Source organism: Pristiophorus japonicus, chromosome 19 (genome assembly GCF_044704955.1).
Source record: "Pristiophorus japonicus isolate sPriJap1 chromosome 19, sPriJap1.hap1, whole genome shotgun sequence".
Classification (NCBI taxonomy): domain Eukaryota; kingdom Metazoa; phylum Chordata; class Chondrichthyes; family Pristiophoridae; genus Pristiophorus; species Pristiophorus japonicus.
This window is the reverse complement of record NC_091995.1, coordinates 40,640,246-40,667,311: the sequence shown is the minus strand read 5'-3', so window position 1 is coordinate 40,667,311 and position 27,066 is coordinate 40,640,246. Positions and strand designations below refer to the sequence as shown.

General features: G+C 58.1%; 1 protein-coding gene across 3 annotated transcripts in view; it reads right to left on the bottom strand.

The window, feature by feature from the left end:
• The window catches only part of LOC139229832 (scavenger receptor cysteine-rich domain-containing protein DMBT1-like), an 84,292-nt gene that overhangs the window by 56,572 nt on the left and 654 nt on the right, over positions 1 to 27,066 (bottom strand). For 2 of the 3 annotated variants that reach the window (XM_070861430.1, XM_070861431.1), the window contains exons 2-10: positions 25,246 to 25,560; positions 24,417 to 24,731; positions 22,006 to 22,320; positions 21,042 to 21,356; positions 17,981 to 18,295; positions 17,017 to 17,331; positions 12,663 to 12,977; positions 10,205 to 10,519; positions 8,575 to 8,889 (exon numbers count right to left, since the gene is read on the bottom strand). In XM_070861430.1, coding sequence (XP_070717531.1) covers positions 8,575 to 8,889; positions 10,205 to 10,519; positions 12,663 to 12,977; positions 17,017 to 17,331; positions 17,981 to 18,295; positions 21,042 to 21,356; positions 22,006 to 22,320; positions 24,417 to 24,731; positions 25,246 to 25,525 — 2,800 coding nt within the window. In that variant the 5' untranslated portion in view covers positions 25,526 to 25,560. The remainder of the gene's footprint in view (positions 1 to 8,574; positions 8,890 to 10,204; positions 10,520 to 12,662; positions 12,978 to 17,016; positions 17,332 to 17,980; positions 18,296 to 21,041; positions 21,357 to 22,005; positions 22,321 to 24,416; positions 24,732 to 25,245; positions 25,561 to 27,066) is intronic. The other variant, XM_070861432.1, reaches the window with a different exon arrangement.

The window sequence follows — 27,066 nt, the reverse complement described above, 5'->3', positions numbered from 1 at the left end:
GGTGTGGGAAGTGAGGGAATAGTGGGATGAGACTGGGTGGGATATCTAAGGGTGCGGGGAGTGAAGGGAAAGGGGGATTCGTCTGAGTGGGATATTAATGGGTGTGGGGAGACAGGGGAGAGTGGGATTAGACTCTGTGGGATACTAAAGCGTTTCGGGAGTGAGGCAAGTGTAGGATTAGACTGGGTGGGATAATAATGGTGTGGGGAATGAGGGGAGAGTGAGATTAGACTGGGTGGAAAATTAAAGGGTGTGGGTAGTGAGGGGCGAGTGGGATTAGACTGGGTGGGATATTAATGTGTGTGGGGTGTGTAGGATTAGACTGGTGGGATAATAAAGGTTGTGGGGAGTGAAGGGGTGAGTCGGATTCAACTGGGTGTGATATTCATGGGTGTATGGAGTGAGGGGAGAGTGGGATTAGACTGGGTGGCATATGAATGGGTGTGGGGAGTGAGGGGAGAGTGGGATTAGACCGGGTGGGATATTAATGGGTGTGTGGAGTGAGGGGAGAGTGGGATTAGACTGGGTGGGATATTAATGGTGTGGGGAGTGAGGAGAGAGTGGGATTCGACAGGGTGGGATATTAATGTGTGTGGTGAGTGAGGGGAGGGTAGGATTAGACTGGATGGGATATTAATAGTTGTGGGGAGTGAGGGGAGAGTGGGATTAGACTGGGTGGGATATTAATGGTGTGGGGAGTGAAGGGGAGATTGGGATTGGACTGGGTGGAATATTAATGGGTGTGGGGAGTGAGGGGAGAGTGGGATTAGACTGGCGGGATATTAATGGGTGTGGGGAGTGAGCAGGAGAGTGGGATTTGGCCGGGTGGGATATTAATGGGTGTGGGGAGTGAAGGGGAGAGAGGGATTATACTGGGTGGTATATTAATGGGTGATGGGGATTGAAAGGGAGAGTCGGATAAGACTGAATGGGATATTAATGGGTGTATGGAGTGAGGGGAGAGTGAGATTAGACTGGGTGGAATATTAATGGGGATGGCGATTGAAAGGGAGAATTGGATTGGACTGGATCGGATATTAATGGGTGTGGGGAGTGAGGCGAGAGTGGGATTAGACTGGGTGGGATATTAATGGTGTGGGGAGTGAGGGAATAGTGGGATTAGACTGGGTGGGATATTAAAGGGTGCGGGGAGAGAAGGGAAAGTGGGATTAGTCTGGGTGGGATATTAATGCGTGTGGGGAGTGAGGGGAGAGTGGTATTTGACTGGGTGGGATATTAATGGGTGTGGGGAGTGAGGGGAGTGTGGGATTAGACTGGGTGAGATATTAATGGTGTGGGGAGTGAGGGAATAGTGGGATTAGACTGGATGGAATATTAATGTCTGTGGTGAGTGAGGGAAGAGCGGGATTAGACTGGGTGGGCTATTGATGGATGTGGGGAGTGGGGGAGAGTGGGATCAGACTGGGTGGGATATTAAAGGGTGTGGGGAGTGAGGGGAGAGTGGGATTAGTCTGGGTGGGATACTGATGGGTGTGGGGAGTGAGGGAGAATGGGATTAGACTGGGTAGGATATTAATGGGTGTGGGGAGTGAGGGAAGAGTGGGATTAGACTGGGTGGGATACTGATGGGTGTGGGGAGTGAGGGAGAGTGGGATTAGACTGGGTCGTATATTAATGGGTGTGGGGAGTGAGGGAAGAGATGGATTAGACTGGGTGGGATACTGATGTGTGTGGGGAGTGAGGGAGAGTGGTATTAGACTGGGTGGGATATTAATGGGTGTATGGAGTGATGTGTGAGTGAAATTAGACTGGGTGGCATTTTAATGGGTGTGGGGAATGGGCAAGAGAGTGTGATTAGACCGGGTGGGATATTAATGGGTGTGGGCAGTGAAGGGGAGAGTGGGATTAGACTGGATCGGATATTAATAGGTGTGGGGAGTGAGGGAAGAGATGGATTAGACTGGGTGGGATACTGATGGGTGTGGGGAGTGAGGGAAAGTGGGATTAGACTGGGTGGGATATTAATGTGTGTGGTGAGTGAGGGGAGGGTAGGATTAGACTGGATGGGATATTAATGGGTGTGGGGAGTGAGGGGAGAGTGGGATTAGACTGGGTGGGATATTAATGGTGTGGGGAGTGAAGGGGAGATTGGGATTGGACTGGGTGGAATATTAATAGGTGTGGGGAGTGAGGGGAGAGTGGGATTAGACTGGCGGGATAGTAATGGGTGTGGGGAGTGAGCAGGAGAGTGGGATTCGACCGGGTGGGATATTAATGGGTGTGGGGAGTGAAGGGGAGAGAGGGATTGTACTGGGTGGTATATTAATGGGTGATGGGGATTGAAAGGGAGAGTCGGATAAGACAGGATCGGATATTAATGGGTGTGGGGAGTGAGGCTAGAGTGGGATTAGACTGGGTGGGATATTAATGGTGTGGGAAGTGAGGGAATAGTGCGATGAGACTGGGTGGGATATCTAAGGGTGCGGGGAGTGAAGGGAAAGGGGGATTTGTCTGAGTGGGATATTAATGGGTGTGGGGAGACAGGGGAGAGTGGGATTAGACTCTGTGGGATACTAAAGCGTTTCGGGAGTGAGGCAAGTGTAGGATTAGACTGGGTGGGATATTAATGGTGTGGGGAATGAGGGGAGAGTGAGATTAGACTGGGTGGAAAATTAAAGGGTGTGGGTAGTGAGGGGCGAGTGGGATTAGACTGGGTGGGATATTAATGTGTGTGGGGTGTGTAGGATTAGACTGGTGGGATAATAAAGGTTGTGGGGAGTGAAGGAGAGAGTCGGATTCAACTGGGTGTGATATTCATGGGTGTATGGAGTGAGGGGAGAGTGGGATTAGACTGGGTGGCATATGAATGGGTTTGGGGAGTGAGGGGAGAGTGGGATTAGACTGGGTGGGATATTAATGGGTGCATGGAGTGAGGGGAGAGTGGGATTAGACTGGATGGGATATTAATGGGTGGATGGAGTGAGGGGAGAGTGAGATTAGACTGGGTGGGATATTAATGGGTGTTGGGAGTGAGGGGATCGTGGGATTAGACTGGGTGGGATATTAATGGGTGTATGGAGCGAACGGGAGTGTGGGATTAAACTGGGTGGGATAATAATGGGTGATGGGGATTGAAATGCAGAGGCGGATTAGACTGGATGGGATATTAATGGGTGTGTGGAGTGAGGGGAGAGTGAGATTAGACTGGGTGGGATATTAATGGGTGCAGGGAGTGCGGGGAGAGTAGGATTAGACTGGATGAGATATTAATGGGTGTCGGGAGTGAATGGGAGCGTGGGATTAGACTGAGTGGAATATTAATGGGTGTGGAGAGTGAGGGGAGAGTGGGATTAGACTGGGTGGGATATTAATGGGTGCGGGGAGTGAGGGGAGAGTGGGATTAGACTGGTGGGATATTAATGGGTGCGAGGAGTGAGGGGGCGAGTGGGATTAGACTGGTGGGATATTAATGGTGTGGGGAGTGAGTGGAGAGTAGGATTAGACTGGGTGGGATTCTGATGGGTGTGGGGAGTGAGGGAGAGTGGGATCAGACTGGGTGGGATATTAATGAGTGTGGGATTAGATTGGGTGGGATATTAAAGGGTGTGGGGAGAGTGGGATTCGTCTGGGTTTGATATTAATCTGTGTGGGGAGCGAGGGGAGAGCGGGATTAGACTGGGTGGGATATTAATGGGTGCGGGGAGAGTAGGATTAGACTGGTTGAGATATTAATGGTTGTGGGGAGTGAATGGGAGAGTGGGATTCGACTGGGTGGAATATTAATGGGTGTGGAGAGTGAGGGGACAGTGGGATTAGACTGGGTGGGATATTAATGGGTGCGGGGAGTGAGGGGCGAGTGGGATTAGACTGAGTGGGATATTAAAGGGTGTGGGGAGTGAGTTGAGAGTGGGATTAGTCTGGGTGGGATACTGATGGGTGTGGGGAGTGAGGGAGAGTGGGATTAGACTGGGTAGTATATTAATGGATGTGGGGAGTGAGGGAAGAGATGGATTAGACTGGTTGGGATACTGATCTGTGTGGGGAGTGAGGGAGAGTGGTATTAGACTGGGTGGGATATTAATGGGTGTATGGAGTGATGTGTGAGTGGGATTAGACTGGGTGGGATATTAATGGGTGTGGGGAATGGGCAAGAGAGTGTGATTAGACCGGGTGGGATATTAATGGGTGTGGGCAGTGAATGGGAGAGTGGGAGTAGACCTGGCGGGATATCAATGGGTGTGGGCAGTGAAGGGGTGAGTGGGATTAGACTGGATCGGATATTAATGGGTGTGGGAAGTGAGTGAAGAGATGGATTAGACTGGGTGGGATACTGATGGGTGTGGGGAGTGAGGGAGATTGGGATTAGACTGTGTGGAATTTTAATCAGTGTGGGGAGTGAGGGGAGAGTGGGTGGGATATTAATGGGTGTGGGGAGTGAAGGGGAGAGTGCGTATTGACTGGGTGGAATATTAATGGGTGTGGAGAGTCAGGGGAGAGTGTGATTAGACTGGGTGGGATATGAATTGATGTGGGTAGTGAGGGGAGTGTGGGATTGGACTGGATCGGATATTAATGGGTGTGGAGAGTGAGGGGAGAGTGGGATTAGACTGGGTGAGATATTAATGGGTGTGGGGAGTGAGGCTAGAGTGGGATTAGACTGGGTGGGATATTAATGGTGTGGGAAGTGAGGGAATAGTGGGATGAGACTGGGTGGGATATCAAAGGGTGCGGGGAGTGAAGGGAAAGGGGGATTAGTCTGGGTGGGATATTAATGGGTGTGGGGAGAGTGGGGAGAGTGGGGAGAGAGTTGAGAGTGGGATTCGACTCTGTGGGATACTAAAGCGTTTCGGGAGTGAGGCAAGTGTAGGATTAGACTGGGTGGGATATTAATGGTGTGGGGAATGAGGGGAGAGTGAGATTAGACTGGGTGGAAAATTAAAGGATGTGGGTAGTGAGGGGCGAGTGGGATTAGACTGGGTGAGATATTAATGTGTGTGGGGTGTGTAGGATTAGACTGGTGGGATAATAAAGGTTGTGGGGAGTGAAGGGGAGAGTCGGATACGACTGGGTGTGATATTCATGGGTGTATGGAGTGAGGGGAGAGTGGGATTAGACTGGGTGGCATATGAATGGGTGTGGGGAGTGAGGGGAGAGTGGGATTAGACCGGGTGGGATATTAATGGGTGAGCGGAATGAGGGAAGAGTGGGATTATACTGGGTGGCATATGAATGTGTTTGGGGAGTGAGGGGAGAGTGGAATTAGACTGGGTGGGATATTAATGGGTGTATGGAGTGAGGGGTGAGTGGGATTAGACTGGGTGGGATATTAATGGGTGTGGGGAGTGAGGAGAGAGTGGGATTAGACAGGGTGGGATATTAATGTGTGTGGTGAGTGAGGGGAGGGTAGGATTAGACTGGATGGGATATTAATGGGTGTGGGGAGTGAGTGGAGTGTGGGATTAGACTGGGTGGGATATTAATGATGTGGGGAGTGAAGGGGAGATTGGGATTATACTGGGTGGTATATTAATGGGTGATGGGGATTGAAAGGGAGAGTCGGATAAGACTGGATGGGATATTAATGGGTGTATGGAGTGAGGGGAGAGTGGGATTACACTGGGTGGGATATTAATGGGTGTGGGGAGTGAGGCGAGAGTGCAATTAGACTGGGTGGGATATTAATGGGTGATGGTGATTGCAAGGGAGAGTCGGATTAGACTGGAATGGATATTAATGGGTGTGGGGAGTGAGGGGAGAGTGGGAATAGACTGGGTGGGACATTAATGGGTATGGGGAGTGAGGCGAGAGTGGGATTAGACTGGGTGGGATATTAATGGCTGTGGGGAGTGAGGGAATAGTCGGATTAGACTGGGTAGGATATTAAAGGGTACGGGGAGTGAAGGGAAATTGGGATTAGTCTGGGTGGGATATTAATGGGTGTGGGGTGTGTAGGATTAGACGAGTGGGATATTAAAGAGTGTGGGGAGTGAACGGGAGAGTCAGATTAGTCTGGGTTGGATATTAATGGGTGTATGGAGTGAGGGGAGAGTGGGATTAGACATAGTGGGATATTAATGGGCGTGCGGAGTGAGGGGAGAGTGGGATTAGACTGGGTGAGATATTAATGGGTGTGGGGAGTGAGGGGAGAGTGGGATTAGACTGGGTGGGATATTAATGGGTGTGGGGAGTGAGGGGAGAGTGGAATTAGACTGGGTGGGATATTAATGGTGTGGGGAGTGAGGGAATCGTGGGATTAGACTGGGTGGGTTATTAAAGGGTGTGGGGAGTGAGGAGAGAGTGGGATTAGACCGTGTGGGAGATTAATGGGTGTGGGGAGTGAGGGAAGAGTGGGATTAGAGTGGGTGGAATATTAATGGGTGTGGGGAGAGTGGGTTTCGACTGGGTGGGTTATTAATGGGTGTGGGGAGTGAGGGGAGGTGGGATTAGACCGGGTGCGATTTTAATGGATGTGGGGAGTGAAAGGGAGTGTCGGATTAGACTGGCTGGGATATTAATGGATGATGAGGAATGAGCAAGAGAGTGGGATTAGATCAGGTGGAATATTAATGGGTGTGGGCAGTGAAGGGGAGAGTGGGATTAGACTGGGTGGGATATTAATGGGTAATGGCGATTGAAAGAGAGATTCGGATTAGCCTGGATCGGATATTAATGGGTGTGGGGAGTGTGGGAAGGTGGGATTAGACTGGGTGGGATATTAATGGGTGTGGGGTGTGAAGGGGAGAGTGGGATTGGACCGGATGGAATATTAATGGGTGTGGCCAGTGAAGGGGAGAGTGGGATTAGACTGGGCGGGATATTAATGGGTGATGGGGAGTGAGGGGAGAGTGGGATTATACTGGGTGGGATATTAATGGGTGTATGGAGTGAAGTGGAGAGTGGGATTAGACTGGGTGGGATATTAAAGGGTGCGGGGAGTGAAGGGAAACTGGGATTAGTCTGGGTGGGATATTAATGGGTGTGGGGAGAGAGGGGAGAGCGGAGAGTGGGATTAGACTGTGTGGGATACTAAAGGGTGTTGGTAGTGAGGCAAGAGTGGGATTAGACTGGGTGAGATATTAATGGGTGTGGGGAGTGAGGGGAGAGTGAGATTAGACTGGGTGGGAAATTAATGGGTGTGGGGAGTGAGGGGAGAGTGGGATTAGACTGGGTGGGATATTAATGGTGTGGGGAGTGAGGGAATAGTGGGATTGACTGGGTGGGATATTAAATAGTGTGGGGATTGAGGGGAGAGTGGGATTGACCGGGTGGGATATTAATGTGTGTGGTGAGTGAAGCGGAGAGTGGGATTCGACTGGGTGGAATATTAATGCGTGTGGGGAGTGAGGGGAGAGTGGGATTCGACTGGGCAGGATATTAATGGGTGTGGGGAGTGAGGGGAGCGTTGGATTAGACTGGGTGGGATATTAATGTGTGTGGGGAGTGAGGGGAGGGTGGGATTAAACTGGGTTCGATATTAATGGTGTGTCGAGTGAGGGAATAGTGGGATTGATTGGGTGGGATATTAAATAGTGTGGGGATTGAGGGGAGAGTGGGATTAGACTGTGTGGGATACGAAAGGGTGTGGTGAGTGAGGCAAGAGTGGGATTAGATTGGGTGAGATAATAATGGGTGTGGGGAGTGAGGGGAGAGTGGGTTTAGACTGGGTGGGATATTAATGGGTGTGGCGAGTGAGGGATGCATGGCATTAGACTGGGTTGTATATTAAAGGGTGTGGGGATTGAGGGGAGTGTGGGATTAGAATGGGTGGGATATGAATGGGTGATGGAGAGTGATAGGAAGAGTCGGATTAGAATGGGTGGGATATTAATGGGTGTGGTGAATGAGGGGAACGTGGGATTAGGGTGGGTGGGGTATTAATGGTGTGGGGAGTGAGGGAATAGTGGGATAAGACTGGGTGGGATACTAAAGTGTGCGGGGAGTGAGGGGAGAGTGGGAGTTGACTGGGTGAGATATTAATGGGTGATGGGGAGTGAAAGTGAGAGTGGGATTAGATTGGGTGGGATATTAATAGGTGTGGGAGAGTGAGGGGAGCATGGGATTAGATTTCGTGGGATATTAATGGTGTGGGGAGTGAGGGAATAGTGGGATTAGACTGGGTGGGATATTAAAGTGTGTGGGTGGTGAGGGGAGAGTGGGATTCGACTGGGTGAGATATTAATGGGTGTGGGGAGTGAGGGGAGGGTGAGATTAGACTGGGTGGGATATTAAAGGGTGCGGGGAGTGAGGGGAGAGTGGGATTAGACTGGGTGGGATTTTAAAGGGTGTGGGGAGTGAGGGGAGAGTGGGTTTATACTGGGTGTGATATTAAAGGGTGTGGGGAGTGAGTTATATTAGACAGGGTGGTATATTAAAGCAGTGTGGAAAGTAGGTGAGAATGGAATTAGAATGAATGGGATATGAAAGAGTGTGGGAAGAGAGCAGGAATATCCAGACCACAGTCCCGCATATCCATAGGGAATTGTATGACGTTTGAAAAGACATGTCCAAACAGGGAGGTCGGTTTGCCTGAGCAGGGAACTCTTCTCACCCGAGCAGGGACTCTGCTCACCCGAGCAAGTAACTCCATTCACCTGAGCAGGTAAATCCACTCACCTGAGCAGGTAACTCCGGCATCCTTGCTGTGTGTGCAGTTATTCACACCCCACGGGTTGGCAGAGCACTGATCGAGGGCAGGCTCTGTCCCGTTACACTTCACCTCATCCAACCAGATGTCCCCAGTCCCCTCTCCATAGTAGGCGCCTCCTGTTGCTGACAGGGCCGTCCCACAGTTCAACAGTCTGCAGACCACATTCGCTGCGTTTAGATCCCAGCCATCGTCACAGACGGTCCCCCAGAAGGAGTTATGATAGACCTCAACTCTCCCGGAGCACATGTTGTTACCGTCCACCAGACGTATGGGCACCGGACCTGGAATAGAGACGGGAACACGGTTAAACTGGTTTAAACGATGCCGGGAAGCATCGACTGGGCCCAGACGACAGCCTGCTCTTAACCCCCACATTTGGCTCTCACCCATCACCCTCCTGATATAGTTCGACATCTGACATCGGCCCGCACCCCGACATGGCCCTACACCACCCTACACCCCGACATGGCCCTACACCACCCTACACCCCGACATGGCCTCACACCCCGACATGGCCCTACACCACCCTACACCCCGACATGGCCCTACATCACCCTACACCCCGACATGGTCCTACACCACTCTACACCCCGACATGGCCCTATATCACCCTACACCCCAACATGGCCCCACACCCCGACATGGCCCTACATCACCCTACACCCCGACGTGGCCATAAATCACCCTGCACCCCGACATGGGCCTACACCACCCTACACCCCGACATGGCCCCACACCCCGACATGGCCCTACACCCCGACATGGCCCTACATCACCCTACACCCCGACATGGCCCTACATCACCCTACACCCCGACATGGCCCTACAACAACCGGCACCCCGACATGGGCCTACACTCCGACATGGCCCTACACCACCCTGCACCCCGACATGGCACGACATCATTCTTCACCCCGACATCGCCACCGCCCCGACATCGCCCCGCACCCCGTCATCGCCCCACACCACAACATCGCCCCGACATCATCCCACAACCCGACATCGCCCCGCACCCCGATACTGCCCCCGCTCCGACATCGCCCCCGCTCCGACATCGCCCCCGCCCCGACATCGCCCCACACCCCGACATCGCTCCGCACCGACATCGCCCAGCACCCCGACATCGCCCCACACCCCGACATCGCTCCGCACCGACATCGCCCAGCACCCCGACATCGCCCCACACCCCGACATCGCTCCGCTCCGACATCGCCCCGCACCCCGATACTGCCCCCGCTCCGACATCGCCCCCGCTCCGACATCGCCCCCGCCCCGACATCGCTCCGCACCGACATCGCCCAGCACCCCGACATCGCCCCACACCCCGACATCGTCCCACACCCCGACATCGCCCCACACCCCAACATCGCTCCGCACCGACATCGCCCAGCACCCCGACATCGCCCCACACCCCGACATCGCCCCACACCCTGACATCGCCCCACACCCCGACATCGCTCCGCACCGACATCGCCCAGCACCCCGACATCGCCCCACACCCCGACATCGCCCCACACCCCGACATCGCCCCACCACCGCACACCGACTTCGCCCCACACCCCGACATCGCCCCACTCAACAGGTAAATCCACTCACCTGAGCAGGTAACTCCGGCATCATTGCTGTGTGTGCAGTTATTCACCCCCCACGGGTTGGCAGAGCACTGATCGAGGGCAGGCTCTGTCCCGTTACACTTCACATCATCCAACCAGATGTCCCCAGTCCCCTCTCCATAGTAGGCGCCTCCTGTTGCTGACAGGGCCGTCTCACAGTTCAACAGTCTGCAGACCACATTCGCTGCGTTTAGATCCCAGCCATCGTCACAGACGGTCCCCCAGGAGGAGTTATGATAGACTTCAACTCTCCCAGAGCACATGTTGTTACCGTCCACCAGACGTACGGGCACCGGACCTGGGATAGAGACGGGAACACGGTTAAACTGGTTTAAACGATGCCGGGAAGCATCGACTGGGCCCAGATGACAGCCTCCTCTTAATAACTACATTAGGCTCTCACCGATCACCATCATGATATAGTTCGACACGCAACATCTGCCCGCACCCTGACATGGCCCTACACCACCCTGCACCCCGACATTGCCCTACACCTCCCTACACCCCGACATGGCCCTACACCACCCTGCACCCCGACATGGCCCTACACCACCCTACACCCCGACATGGCCAGATACCACCCTGCACCCCGACATGGCCCGACATCATCCTACACCCCGACATGGCCCTACACCACCCTGCACCCCGACATGGCCCGACATCACCCTGCACCCCGACATGGCCCTACACCACCCTACACCCCGACATGGCCCTACACCCCGACATGGCCCTACACCCCGACATGGCCCTACACCACCCTACACCCCGACATGGCCAGATACCACCCTGCACCCCGACATGGCCCGACATCACCCTACACCCCGACATGGCCCTACACCACCCTGCACCCCGACATGGCCCGACATCACCCTACACCCCGACATGGCCCTACACCACCCTACACCCCGACATGGCCCTACACCCCGACATGGCCCTACACCCCGACATGGCCCTACACCACCCTACACCCCGACATGGCCAGATACCACCCTGCACCCCGACATGGCCCGACATCACCCTACACCCCGACATGGCCCTACACCACCCTGCACCCCGACATGGCCCGACATCACCCTACACCCCGACATGGCCCGACATCACCCTACACCCCGACATGGCCCGACACCACCCTACACCCCGACATGGCCCTACACCACCCTGCACCCCGACATGGCCCTACACCACCCTGCACCCCGACATGGCTCTACACCACCCTACACCCCGACATGGCCCTACACCACCCTACACCCCGACATGGCCCTACACCCCGACATGGCCCTACACCCCGACATGGCCCTACACCACCCTACACCCCGACATGGCCCTACACCACCCTACACCCCGACATGGCCCTACACCCCGACATGGCCCTACACCCCGACATGGCCCTACACCACCCTACACCCCGACATGGCCAGACACCACCCTGCACCCCGACATGGCCAGACACCACCCTGCACCCCGACATGGCCCTACACCACCCTACACCCCGACATGGCCCTACACCACCCTACACCCCGACATGGCCAGATACCACCCTGCACCCCGACATGGCCCTACACCACCCTACACCCCGACATGGCCCGACACCACCCTGCACCCCGACATGGCCCTACATCACCCTACACCCCGACATGGCCCTACACCACCCTACACCCCGACATGGCCAGACACCACCCTGCACCCCGACATGGCCCTACATCACCCTGCACACCGACATCGCCCAGCACTCCGACATGCCCGTACACCCCGATATTGCCCCGCAACCCGCCATCGCCCTACGCAGCAGGTAACTCCACTCACCCGAGCAAGTAACACCACTCACCCGAGCAGGTAACTCCCCTCACCCGAGCAGGTAACTTCCCTCACCCGAGCAGGTAACTCCCCTCACCCGAGCAGGTAACTCCACTCACCCGAGCAGGGAACTCCACTCACCCGAGCAGGGAACTCCCCTCACCCGAGCAGGTAACTCCCCTCACCCGAGCAGGTAACTCCCCTCACCCGAGCAGGGAACTCTGCTCACCCGAGCAGGGAACTCCGCTCACCCGAGCAGGGAACACCTCTCACCCGAGCAGGGAACTCCCCTCACCCGAGCAGGGAACTCCATTTACCCAAGCAGGTAACTCCCCTCACCCGAGGAGGGAACTCCGCTCACCCGAGCAGGTAACTCCCCTCACCCGAGCAGGCAACTCCCCTCACCCGAGCAGGGAACTCCCCTCACCCGAGCAGGTAACTCCCCTCACCCGAGCAGGGAACTCTGCTCACCCGAGCAGGTAACTCCGCTCACCCGAGCAGGTAACTGCCCTCACCCGAGCAGGTAACTGCCCTCACCCGAGCAGGGAACTCCCCTCACCCGAGCAGGGAACTCCCCTCACCCGAGCAGGGAACTCCCCTCACCTGAGCAGGGAACTCCCCTCACCTGAGCAGGGAACTCCACTCACCCAAGCAGGTAACTCCGGCATCCTTGCTGTGTGTGCAGTTATTCACACCCCACGGGTTGGCAGAGCACTGATCGAGGGCAGGCTCTGTCCCGTTACACTTCACATCATCCAACCAGATGTCCCCAGTCCCCTCTCCATAGTAGGCACTTCCTGTTGCTGACAGGGCCGTCCCACAGTTCAACAGTCTGCAGACCACACTCGCTGCGTTTATATCCCAGCCATCGTCACAGACGGTCCCCCAGAAGGAGTTATGATAGACCTCAACTCTCCCGGAGCACGTGTTGGTACCGTCCACCAGACGTACGGGCACCGGACCTGGAATAGAGACGGGAACACGGTTAAACTGGTTTAAACGATGCCGGGTAGCATCAACTGGGCCCAGACGACAGCCTGCTCTTAACCCCCACATTTGGCTTTCACCCATCACCCTCCTGATATAGTTCGACATCTGACATCGGCCCGCACCCCGACATGGCCCTACACCACCCTACACCCCGACATGGCCCCACACCCCGACATGGCCCTACATCACCCTACACCCCGACATGGCCCTACATCACCCTACACCCCGACATGGCCCTACACCCCGACATGGCCCTGCACCCCGACACGGCCCTACACCCCGACATGGCCCTACACCCCGACATGGCCCTACACCCCGACATGGCCCTACAGCCCGACATCGCCCCCCCCACCCGACATCGCCCCGCACCCCGACATGGCCCCGTACCCCGACTTCACCCAGCACACCATCGCCCTGACATCGCCCCACATCCCGACATCGCCCCACACCCCGAAATCGCCCCACTCCCGACATCTCTACCTCACCCCGACATCACCCAGCACCCCGACATCGCCCAGCTCCCCAACAGTGCCCCTCACCCCAACTGTGCCCCACACCCCGACATCGGCCCGTGCCCGACATCGCCCCTCGCCCCGACTGTGCCCCACGCCCCGACATCGCCCCACTCCCCGACATCGCCCCGCGCCCCGACATCGCCCCACGCCCCGACATCGCCCCACGCCCCAACATCGCCCCTCGCCCCGACTGTGCCCCACGCCCCAACATCGCCCCTTGCCCCGACATCGCCCCACACCCCGACATCGCCCCGCGCCTGGACATCGTCCAACACCCCGACATCGCCGCGAAACCCAACATCGCCCCACATCCGGACATCACCCCACACCCCGACATCGCCCCGTACCCCAGCATCACCCCGCACCCTGACATCGGACCACACCCCGACATCGCCCTGCGCCCCGATATCACCCCGACATTGCCCCACACCCCAACATCGGTCCCACACCCCGACATCGGTCCCACACCCCGACATCGCCCCGCTCCCCGACATCGCCCCTCACCCCGACATAGCCCCGCTCCCCGACATCGCCCCGCACCCCGACATCGCCCCGCACCCCGACATCGCCCCGCACCCCGACATCTCTACCTCACCCAGCACCCCGACATCGCCCAGCACCCCAACAGTGCCCCTCACCCCAACTGTGCCTCACACCCCGACAACGGCCCGTGCCTGACATCGCCCCTCGCCCCGACTGTGCCCCACGCCCCAACATCGCCCCGCGCCTCGACATCGCCCCACACCCCGACATTGCCCCGCGCCTGGACATCGTCCAACACCCCGACATCGCCGCGAAACCCAACATAGCCCCACATCTGGACATCACCCCACACCCCGACATCGCCCCATACCCCGGCATTACTCCGCACCCTGACATCGCCTCGCGCCCCGATATCATCCCGACATCGCCACACACCCCAACATGTCCACACACCCGCACCTCGACATCGGCCTTCACCCCGACATCGCCCCACACCCCGACATCGCCCCGCACCCCGACATCGCCCCGACATTGCCCCATAACCCAACATGTCCCCACACCCGCACCTCGACATCGCCCTGCACCCCGACATCGGCCTGCACCCCAACATCGCCCTTCACCCCGACATCGCCCTTCACCCCGACATCGCCCCGCTCCCCGACATCGCCCCCCTCCCCGACATCGCCCCGCTCCCCGACATCGCCCCACTCCCCGTCTTCGCCCCACACCCCGACATCGCCCCTCACCCCGACATCGCCCCGCAACCCGACATCGCCACGCACCCCGACATCGCCCCGTGCCCCGATATCACCCCGACATCGCCCCACTTCCCGTCTTCGCCACACACCCCGGCATCGCCCTTCACCCCGACATCGCTCCTCACCCCGACATCGCTCCACAACCCGACATCGCCCCATGCCCCGATATTACCCCGACATCGCCCCACACCCCAACATGTCCCCACACCCGCACCTCGACATCGGGTCACCCCGTCATCGCCCCACACCCCGACATGTCCCCACACCAGCACCTCGACATCGCCCCGCACCCCGACACGGTTAAACTGGTTTAAACGATGCCGGGAAGCATCGACTGGGCCCAGACGACAGACTGCTCTTAACCCCCACATTTGGCTCTCACCCATCACCCTCCTGATATAGTTCGACATCTGACATCGGCCCGCACCCTGACATGGCCCTACACCACCCTACACCCCGACATGGCCGCACACCCCGACATGGCCCTACACCACCCTACACACCGACATGGCCCTACATCACCCTACACCCCGACATGGCCCTACACCACCCTACACCCCGACATGGCCCTACATCACCCTACACCCCGACATGGCCCTACATCACCCTACACCCCGACATGGCCCTACATCACCCTACATCCCAACATGGCCCCACATCACCCTACACACCGACATGGCCCTACATCACCCTACAGCCCAACATGGCTCGACACCACCCTACATTCCGACATGGCCCTACATCACCCCACACTCCGACATCGCCCCACACCCCAAGCCCTGACATCGCCCCGCTCCCCGACATCGCCCCGCACCCCGACATCACCTGAAAGCCCAACATCGCCCCACACCCCGATATCGGTCCCATACCCCGACATCGCCCCGCACCCCGACATCGCCCCGCACCCCAACATCGGTCCCACACTCCAAAATCAACCCACACCCCAACATCGCTACACACCCCGACATCGCCCCAAACCCCGACATTGCCCCACACCCCGACATCACCTGAAAGCCCAACATCGCCCACACCCCGACATGGCCCCACACCCCAATATCACGCCTGCACCCCGACATCATCCCACACCCAGACATTGCCCCACACCCCGACATTGCCCCGCACCCAGACATTGCCCCACACCCCGACATTGCCCCACACCGAGACATCGGCCCACGCCCCGACATGGCCCACACCCCGAAATCACACGCACCCCGACATCATCCCACACCCATCATCGCCCCACATCCATTATCGCCCGACATCCCAATATCATGCCTGCACCCCGACATCAGCCCGCACCCAGACAGAGCCCCACACCCCGGCAGGGCCCTACACCCCGACATCGCCCCACGGCCCAACATCGGCCCGCACCCCGACAAGGCCCCACACCCCAACAGGACCCCAAACCCCGAAATCGCCCCGCACCCAGATATCGCCCCGTGCCCCGACAGGGCCCCACACCCCAACATCGCCCCGCGCCCCGACATCGTCCCGACATTGCCCCACACGCCAACATTTCCCCACACCTGAGCCCCGACATCGCCCCGTTCCCCGATATCGCCCCGACATTGCCCTACACCCCAACATGTCCCCACACCTGCACCCCGACATCGCCCCGCGCAGCGACATCGCCCCGACATTGCCCCACACCCCAACATGTCCCCACACCTGCACCCCGCCATCGCCCCGTGCCCCGACATCGCCTCGACATTGCCCCACACCCCAACATGTCCCCACACCTGCACCCCGACATCGCCCCACGCCGTGACATCGTCCCGCTCCCCGACATCACCCCGCTCCCCAACATGTCCCCATACCAGCACCTCGACATCGCCCTTCACCCGACATCTCCCCACACCCCGACTTCTCCCCACACCCCGACATCTCCCCACACCCCGACATCTCCCCACACCCCGACATCTCCCCACACCCCGACATCTCCCCACACCCCGACATCTCCCCACACCCCGACATCTCCCCACACCCCGACATCGCCTCACACCCCGACATCGCCCCACACCCAGACATCGCCCCACACCCAGACATCGCCCCACACCCCGACATCGCCCACACCCCGACATCGGTCCCACACCCCGACATCAGTCCCACACCCCGACATCGCCCCATTCTCCGACATCGCCCAATACCCCGACATGCCCCACACCCCGACATCGCCCCGCATCCCGACATCGCCCCACACCCCGACATCGACCCATACCCTGACATCGCCCCACTCAACAGGTAACTCCACTCACCCGAGCATGTAACGCCGGCATCCTTTCTGTGTGTGCAGTTATTCACCCCCCACGGGTTGGCAGAGCACTGATCGAGGGCAGGCTCTGCCCCGTTACACTTCACATCATCCAACCAGATGTCCCCCGTCCCCTCTCCATAGTAGGCGCCTCCTGTTGCTGACACAGTTGTCCCACAGTTCAACAGTCTGCAGGCAACATTCGCTGCATTATCATCCCAGCCATCATCACAGACGGTCCCCCAGGAGGAGTTATGATAGACCTCAACTCTCCCGGAACACATGTTGGTCCCGTCCACCAGCCGTATGGGCACCGGACCTGCAATAGAGACGGGAACATGGTTAAACTGGTTTAAATGATGCTGGCAAGCATCGACTGGGCCCAGATGACAGCCTCCTCTTAACAACTACATTAGGCTCTCACCGATCACCATCCTGATATAGTTCGACACGCAACATCTGCCCGCACCCCGACATGGCCCATCACCAACCTGCACCCCGACTTTGCCCTACACCACCCTGCACCCCGACATGGCCCTACATCACCCTACACTCCGACATGGCTCTACACCACCCTACACCCCGGCATGGCCCTGCACCACCCTGCACCCCGACATGCCCGCACATCCCGATATTGCCCCGCAACCCGCCATCGCCCTACGCAGCAGGGAACTCCACTCACCCGAGCAGGGAACTCCACTCACCCGAGCAGGTAACTCCACTCACCCGAGCAGGTAACTCCCCTCACCTGAGCAGGTAACTCCCCTCACCCGAGCAGGTAACTGCCCTCACCCGAGCAGGTAACTCCAATCATCCGAGCAGGTAACTCCCCTCACCCGAGCAGGTAACTGCCCTCACCCGAGCAGGTAACTCCAATCATCCGAGCAGGTAACTCCCCTCACCCGAGCAGGGAACTCCCCTCACCCGAGCAGGGAACTCCCCTCACCCGAGCAGGGAACTCCACTCACCCGAGCAGGTAACTCCGGCATCCTTGCTGTGGTTGCAGTTATTCACACCCCATGGGTTGGCAGAGCACTGATCGAGGGCAGGCTCTGTCCCGTTACACTTCACATCATCCAACCAGATGTCCCCAGTCCCCTCTCCATAGTAGGCGCCTCCTGTTGCTGACAGGGCCGTCCCACAGCTCAACAGTCTGCAGACCACAATCGCTGCGTTTAGATCCCAGCCATCGTCACAGACGGTCCCCCAGAAGGAGTTATGATAGACTTCAACTCTCCCGGAGCACATGTTGTTACCGTCCACCAGACGTACGGGCACCGGACCTGGGATAGAGACGGGAACACGGTTAAACTGGTTTAAACGATGCCGGGAAGCATCGACTGGGCCCAGACGACAGCCTGCTCTTAACCCCCACATTTGGCTCTCACCCATCACCCTCCTGATATAGTTCGACATCTGACATCGGCCCGCACCCCGACACGGCCCTACACCACCCTACACCCCGACATGGCCCTACACCCCGACATGGCCCTACACCCCGACATGGCCCTACATCACCCTACACCCGGACATGGCACTATACCCCGACATGGCCCGACACCACCCTACACCCCGACATGGCCCGACATCACCCTACAGTCCGACATGGCCCTACACCCCGACATGGCCCTACATCACCCTACACCCCGACATGGCCCTACACCCCGACATGGCCCTACATCACCCTACACCCCGACATGGCCCTACACCCCGACATGGCCCTACATCACCCTACACCCCGACATGGCCCTACACCCCGACATGGCCCTACATCACCCTACACCCCGACATGGCCCTACATCACCCTACACCCCGACATGGCCCTACATCACCCTACACCCAGACATGGCCCTACACCACCCTACACCCCGACATGGCCCCACACCACCCCACACCCAGACATGGCCCCACACCACCCTACATCCCGACATGGCCCCACACCACCCTACACCCAGACATGGCCCCACACCACCCTACATCCCGACATGGCCCTACATCACCCTACACCCCGACATGGCCTCACACACCGACATGGCCCTACATCACCCTACACCCCGACATAGCCCCACACCACCCTACACCCTGACATGGCCCCACACGACCCTACATCCCGACATGGCCCCACACCACCCTACACACCGACATGGCCCTACATCACCCTACATCCCAACATGGCCCTACACCACCCTACACCCCGACATGGCCTCACACCCCGACATGGCCCTACACCACCCTACACCCCGACATGGCCTCACACCCCGACATGGCCCTGCATCACCCTACACCCCGACATGGCCCTACACCACCCTACACCCCGACATGGCCTCACACCCCGACATGGCCCTACATCACCCTACACCCCGACATGGCCCTACATCACCCTACACCCCGACATGGCCCCACATCACCCTACACACCGACATGGCCCTACATCACCCTACACACCGACATGGCCCTACATCACCCTACAGCCCAACATGGCTCGACACCACCCTACAGCCCGACATGGCCCTACATCACCCCACACTCCGACATCGCCCCACACCCCAAGCCCTGACATCGCCCCGCTCCCCGACATCGCCCCGCACCCCGACATCACCTGAAAGCCCAACATCGCCCCACACCCCGATATCGGTCCCATACCCCGACATCGCCCCGCACCCCGACATCGCCCCGCACCCCAACATCGGTCCCACACTCCAAAATCAACCCACACCCCAACATCGCTACACACCCCGACATCGCCCCAAACCCCGACATTGCCCCACTCCCCGACATCACCTGAAAGCCCAACATCGCCCACACCCCGACATGGCCCCACACCCCAATATCACGCCTGCACCCCGACATCATCCCACACCCAGACATTGCCCCACACCCCGACATTGCCCCGCACCCAGACATTGCCCCACACCCCGACATTGCCCCACACCGAGACATCGGCCCACGCCCCGACATGGCCCACACCCCGAAATCACACGCACCCCGACATCATCCCACACCCATCATCGCCCCACATCCATTATCGCCCGACATCCCAATATCATGCCTGCACCCCGACATCAGCCCGCACCCAGACAGAGCCCCACACCCCGGCAGGGCCCTACACCCCGACATCGCCCCACGGCCCAACATCGGCCCGCACCCCGACAAGGCCCCACACCCCAACAGGACCCCAAACCCCGAAATCGCCCCGCACCCAGATATCGCCCCGTGCCCCGACAGGGCCCCACACCCCAACATTGCCCCGCGCCCCGACATCGTCCCGACATTGCCCCACACGCCAACATTTCCCCACACCTGAGCCCCGACATCGCCCCGTTCCCCGATATCGCCCCGACATTGCCCTACACCCCAACATGTCCCCACACCTGCACCCCGACATCGCCCCGCGCAGCGACATCGCCCCGACATTGCCCCACACCCCAACATGTCCCCACACCTGCACCCCGCCATCGCCCCGTGCCCCGACATCGCCTCGACATTGCCCCACACCCCAACATGTCCCCACACCTGCACCCCGACATCGCCCCACGCCGTGACATCGTCCCGCTCCCCGACATCACCCCGCTCCCCAACATGTCCCCATACCAGCACCTCGACATCGCCCTTCACCCGACATCTCCCCACACCCCGACTTCTCCCCACACCCCGACATCTCCCCACACCCCGACATCTCCCCACACCCCGACATCTCCCCACACCCCGACATCTCCCCACACCCCGACATCTCCCCACACCCCGACATCTCCCCACACCCCGACATCGCCTCACACCCCGACATCGCCCCACACCCAGACATCGCCCCACACCCAGACATCGCCCCACACCCCGACATCGCCCACACCCCGACATCGGTCCCACACCCCGACATCAGTCCCACACCCCGACATCGCCCCATTCTCCGACATCGCCCAATACCCCGACATGCCCCACACCCCGACATCGCCCCGCATCCCGACATCGCCCCACACCCCGACATCGACCCATACCCTGACATCGCCCCACTCAACAGGTAACTCCACTCACCCGAGCATGTAACGCCGGCATCCTTTCTGTGTGTGCAGTTATTCACCCCCCACGGGTTGGCAGAGCACTGATCGAGGGCAGGCTCTGCCCCGTTACACTTCACATCATCCAACCAGATGTCCCCCGTCCCCTCTCCATAGTAGGCGCCTCCTGTTGCTGACACAGTTGTCCCACAGTTCAACAGTCTGCAGGCAACATTCGCTGCATTATCATCCCAGCCATCATCACAGACGGTCCCCCAGGAGGAGTTATGATAGACCTCAACTCTCCCGGAACACATGTTGGTCCCGTCCACCAGCCGTATGGGCACCGGACCTGCAATAGAGACGGGAACATGGTTAAACTGGTTTAAATGATGCTGGCAAGCATCGACTGGGCCCAGATGACAGCCTCCTCTTAACAACTACATTAGGCTCTCACCGATCACCATCCTGATATAGTTCGACACGCAACATCTGCCCGCACCCCGACATGGCCCATCACCAACCTGCACCCTGACTTTGCCCTACACCACCCTGCACCCCGACATGGCCCTACATCACCCTACACTCCGACATGGCTCTACACCACCCTACACCCCGGCATGGCCCTGCACCACCCTGCACCCCGACATGCCCGCACATCCCGATATTGCCCCGCAACCCGCCATCGCCCTACGCAGCAGGGAACTCCACTCACCCGAGCAGGGAACTCCACTCACCCGAGCAGGTAACTCCACTCACCCGAGCAGGTAACTCCCCTCACCTGAGCAGGTAACTGCCCTCACCCGAGCAGGTAACTGCCCTCACCCGAGCAGGTAACTCCAATCATCCGAGCAGGTAACTCCCCTCACCCGAGCAGGTAACTGCCCTCACCCGAGCAGGTAACTCCAATCATCCGAGCAGGTAACTCCCCTCACCCGAGCAGGGAACTCCCCTCACCCGAGCAGGGAACTCCCCTCACCCGAGCAGGGAACTCCACTCACCCGAGCAGGTAACTCCGGCATCCTTGCTGTGGTTGCAGTTATTCACACCCCATGGGTTGGCAGAGCACTGATCGAGGGCAGGCTCTGTCCCGTTACACTTCACATCATCCAACCAGATGTCCCCAGTCCCCTCTCCATAGTAGGCGCCTCCTGTTGCTGACAGGGCCGTCCCACAGCTCAACAGTCTGCAGACCACAATCGCTGCGTTTAGATCCCAGCCATCGTCACAGACGGTCCCCCAGAAGGAGTTATGATAGACTTCAACTCTCCCGGAGCACATGTTGTTACCGTCCACCAGACGTACGGGCACCGGACCTGGGATAGAGACGGGAACACGGTTAAACTGGTTTAAACGATGCCGGGAAGCATCGACTGGGCCCAGACGACAGCCTGCTCTTAACCCCCACATTTGGCTCTCACCCATCACCCTCCTGATATAGTTCGACATCTGACATCGGCCCGCACCCCGACACGGCCCTACACCACCCTACACCCCGACATGGCCCTACACCCCGACATGGCCCTACACCCCGACATGGCCCTACATCACCCTACACCCGGACATGGCACTATACCCCGACATGGCCTGACACCACCCTACACCCCGACATGGCCCGACATCACCCTACAGTCCGACATGGCCCTACACCCCGACATGGCCCTACATCACCCTACACCCCGACATGGCCCTACACCCCGACATGGCCCTACATCACCCTACACCCCGACATGGCCCTACACCCCGACATGGCCCTACATCACCCTACAGCCCGACATGGCCCTACACCACCCTACACCCCGACATGGCCCTACACCACCCTACACCCCGACATGGCCCTACACCACCCTGCACCCCGACATGGCCCTACACCCCGACATGGCCCTACACCCCGACATGGCCCTACACCACCCTACACCCCGACATGGCCCTACACCACCCTACACCCCGACATGGCCCTACACCACCCTGCACCCCGACATGGCCCTACACCCCGACATGGCCCTACACCCCGACATGGCCCTACACTACCCTACACCCCGACATGGCCCTACACCCCGACATGGCCCTACACCACCCTACACCCCGACATGGCCCTACACCACCCTACACCCCGACATGGCCCTACACCACCCTACACCCCGCATTGGCCCTACACCACCCTACACCCCGACATGGCCCAACATCACCCCACACCCCGACATGGCCCTACACCACCCTACACCCCGACATGGCCCTACACCACCCTACACCCCGACATGGCCCTACACCCCGACATGGCCCTACACCACCCTACACCCCGACATGGCCCTACACCACCCTACACCCCGACATGGCCCGACATCACCCCACACCCCGACATGGCCCTACACCACCCTACACCCAGACATGGCCCGACATCACCCTACACCCAGACATGGCCCTACATCACCCTACACCCCGACATGGCCCTACACCCCGACATGGCCCTACATCACCCCACAACCCGACATGGCCCTTCAGCAACCTACACCCCGACATGGCCCTACATCACCCTACACCCCGACATGGCCCTACACCCCGACATCACCCTACATCACCCAACACCCCGACATCACCCTGCATCACCCTGCACCCCAACATGGATGGCCCGACATGGCCCTACACCCCGACATCACCCTATATCACCCAACACCCCGACATCACCCTGCATCACCCTGCACCCCAACATGGATGGCCCGACATGGCCCTACACCCCGACATCACCCTACACCCCGACATCGCTCTACACCCAGACATCGCCCTACACCCCGACATCGCCCTACACCCCGACATCGCCCTACACCCCGACATCACCCTACATCACCCTGCACCCCAACATGGCCCCACACCCCGACATGGATGGCCCTACACCCCGACATGGCCCTACACCACCCTACACTACGACATCACCCTACACCCCGACATCACTCTACACCCCGACATCGCCCCACACCCCGACATCGCCCCACACCCCGACATCGCCCCGCACCCCGACATCGCCCCGCACCCCGACATCGCCCCGATATCGCCCCACACCCTGACTTCACCCTGCACACCATTGCCCCACATCCCGAAATCGCCCCACACCCCGACATCGCCCCACGCTCTGACATAGCCCCACACCCCGACATCGCCCCGTGCTCCGACATCGCCCCGTGCTCCGACATCGCCCCACACTACATCGCCCCACACCCCGACATCGCCCCACACCCCGACATCGCCCCGCGATCCGACATCGCCCCGCTCCCCGACATCGCCCCGCGCCCCGACATCGCCCCGCGCCCCGACATCGCCCCACACCTCGACATCGCCCCACACCCCGACATCGCCCCAAACGCCGACATCACCCCACACCCTGACATCGCCCCACTCAACAGGCAACTCCACTCACCCGAGCATGTAACGCCGGCATCCTTGCTGTGTGTGCAGTTATTCACCCCCCACGGGTTGGCAGAGCACTGATCGAGGGCAGGCTCTGCCCCGTTACACTTCACATCATCCAACCAGATGTCCCCTGTCCCCTCTCCATAGTAGGCGCCTCCTGTTGCTGACAGGGCCGTCCCACAGTTCAACAGTCTGCAGACCACATTCGCTGCATTATCACCCCAGCCATCATCACAGACGGTCCCCCAGGAGGAGTTATGATAGACCTCAACTCTCCCGGAACACATGTTGGTCCCGTCCACCAGCCGTACAGGCACCGGACCTGCAATAGAGACGGGAACATGGTTAAACTGGTTTAAATGATGCTGGCAAGCATCGACTGGGCCCAGATGACAGTCTCCTCTTAACAACCACATTAGGCTCTCACCGATCACCGTCCTGATATAGTTCGACACGCAACATCTGCCCGCACCCGACATGGCCCTACACCAACCTGCACACCGACATCGCCCGGCATCCCGATATTGCCCCGCAACCCGCCATCGCCCTACGCGGCAGTTAACTCCACTCACTCGAGCAGGTAACTCCCCTCATCCGAGCAGGTAACTCCCCTCACCCGAGCAGGCAACTCCCCTCACCCGAGCAGGTAACTCCCCTCACCTGAGTAGGTAACTTCACTCACCCGAGCAGGGAATTCCACTCACTCGAGCAGGTAACTCCCCTCACCCGAGCAGGTAACACCCCTCACCCGAGCAGGTAACACCCCTCACCCGAGCAGGTAACACCACTCACCCGAGCAGGGAACTCCCCTCACCCGAGCAGGTAACTCCACTCACCCGAGCAGGCAACTCCGGCGTCCTTGCTGTGTGTACAGTTATTGATATCCGATGAGTTGGCAGAGCACTGATCGAGGGCAGGCTCTGTCCCGTCACACTTCACATCATCCAACCAGATGTCCCTGGTCCCCTCTCCATAGTAGGCGCCTCCTGTTGCTGACAGGGCCGTCCCACAGTTCAACAGTTTGCAGACCACACTCGCTGCATTTATATCCCAGCCATCGTCACAGACGGTCCCCCAGACACATTTACGATAGACCTCAACTCTCCCAGAGCACATGTTGTTACCATTCACCAGCCGTACGGGCACCGGACCTGGAATAGAGGCGGGGACACGGTTAATCTGCTCTGGGATTATCTGGACTTTCACTGGACACATCGGCTGGGCATTTGGGCCCAGGTGTCAGGCTTCTCCCAATATCCAGATTGATCCCACCTGCACTAACTCTCCCGTAACAACAATTTAGGGAATGTCCTGCAGTCCACATCCATGACTAATGCTGCCACAACCTGATACTGAAGCACGAACACGTCAGACACTCTCCCAGAAGACACACTCCTTCAAGGGAACCAGGTGAGAATATCTCACACAGCACAGGTGGGATAAGCACACAAGAACTAGGAGCTGGAGATGGCCAATTGGCCTTTCGAGCCTGCTCTGCCAGTCAACAAGATTAGGGCTGATCTTATACCTCAACTCCACCCTCTTGCACTGTCTCCATATCCCTTAGCCCAAAAATGTATCAACCTCTGTATTGAAAATATTCAGCAAATGAGCATCCACAGCTCTCTGGAATAGAGAATTCCAAATATTCACAGCCCTTTGAGTGAAGACAGTTCTCCTCATCTCAGTCCAACATGGCCGTCCCCTTATTCTGAGACTGTAACCCTGTGTTCTAGATTCCCAAGCCAGGGAGCATTTTCTCAGCATTAACCCTGTCAAGCACCTTAAGAATTTTATATGTTTTAATTAGGTCACCTCTCATTCTTCTACACTCTAGGGGATATAGGCCTAGTCTGTCAATCTCTCCTCATAGGCATTACCCTCATCCCAGGAACCAGTCTGTGAACCTTCATTGCACTCAATCTAAGGTAAGTATGTCTTTCCTTAGGTACTCCAGTTGTGGCCTCACCAATACCTGTATAATTATAGTTAGACTTCTTTACTCTTATACTCTAATGCCTTTGTAACAATAGCTTTCCTAATTGCTTGTTGTACCTGCATGTTAACTTTCTGTAATTCATGTACAAGGACACCCAGGTCCCTCTGAAAGCAAACATTTCCCATTCATAAAATATTCTGCTTTTAGCTTTTCCTACCAAAGTGAATAACTTGACATTTCCCCACATTGTATTCCATTTATCATATTCTTACCCACTTAGTCAATCTGTCTATATCTCTCTGCAGCCTCTTTGTGGCATCCTCAGCTTACTTTCCCACCTGCGCCTCTAATTTCCTGATTTATACTCTGCCCTACATTACAGTTACTGTTTGGGGGCCTATAAACAACTCCTGCCAATGCTTTCTGCCCTTTGCTGTTTCTTAGCTTCACCCAAACTGATTCTACTTTTTGATTTTCCGAGCTAAAGGGATGGAGCCTGGACCATTGCTGTTCTGTGTATGATGCTCAGTATCACACACCGGGTGAGAACAGCTCACAGAGCATGGGCCGGGTTTGGAACCATGGCCTTTCCTGCAGCGTGTGTGATAGGCTTTGTAGCAAATCAGCTGGGAGTGTACACACAGAACAATTGGAAATCTTCCCTTTACCTTCACACTAATACACCTCACTCTCTCTCTCCAAACATAGCAGTAAGAAG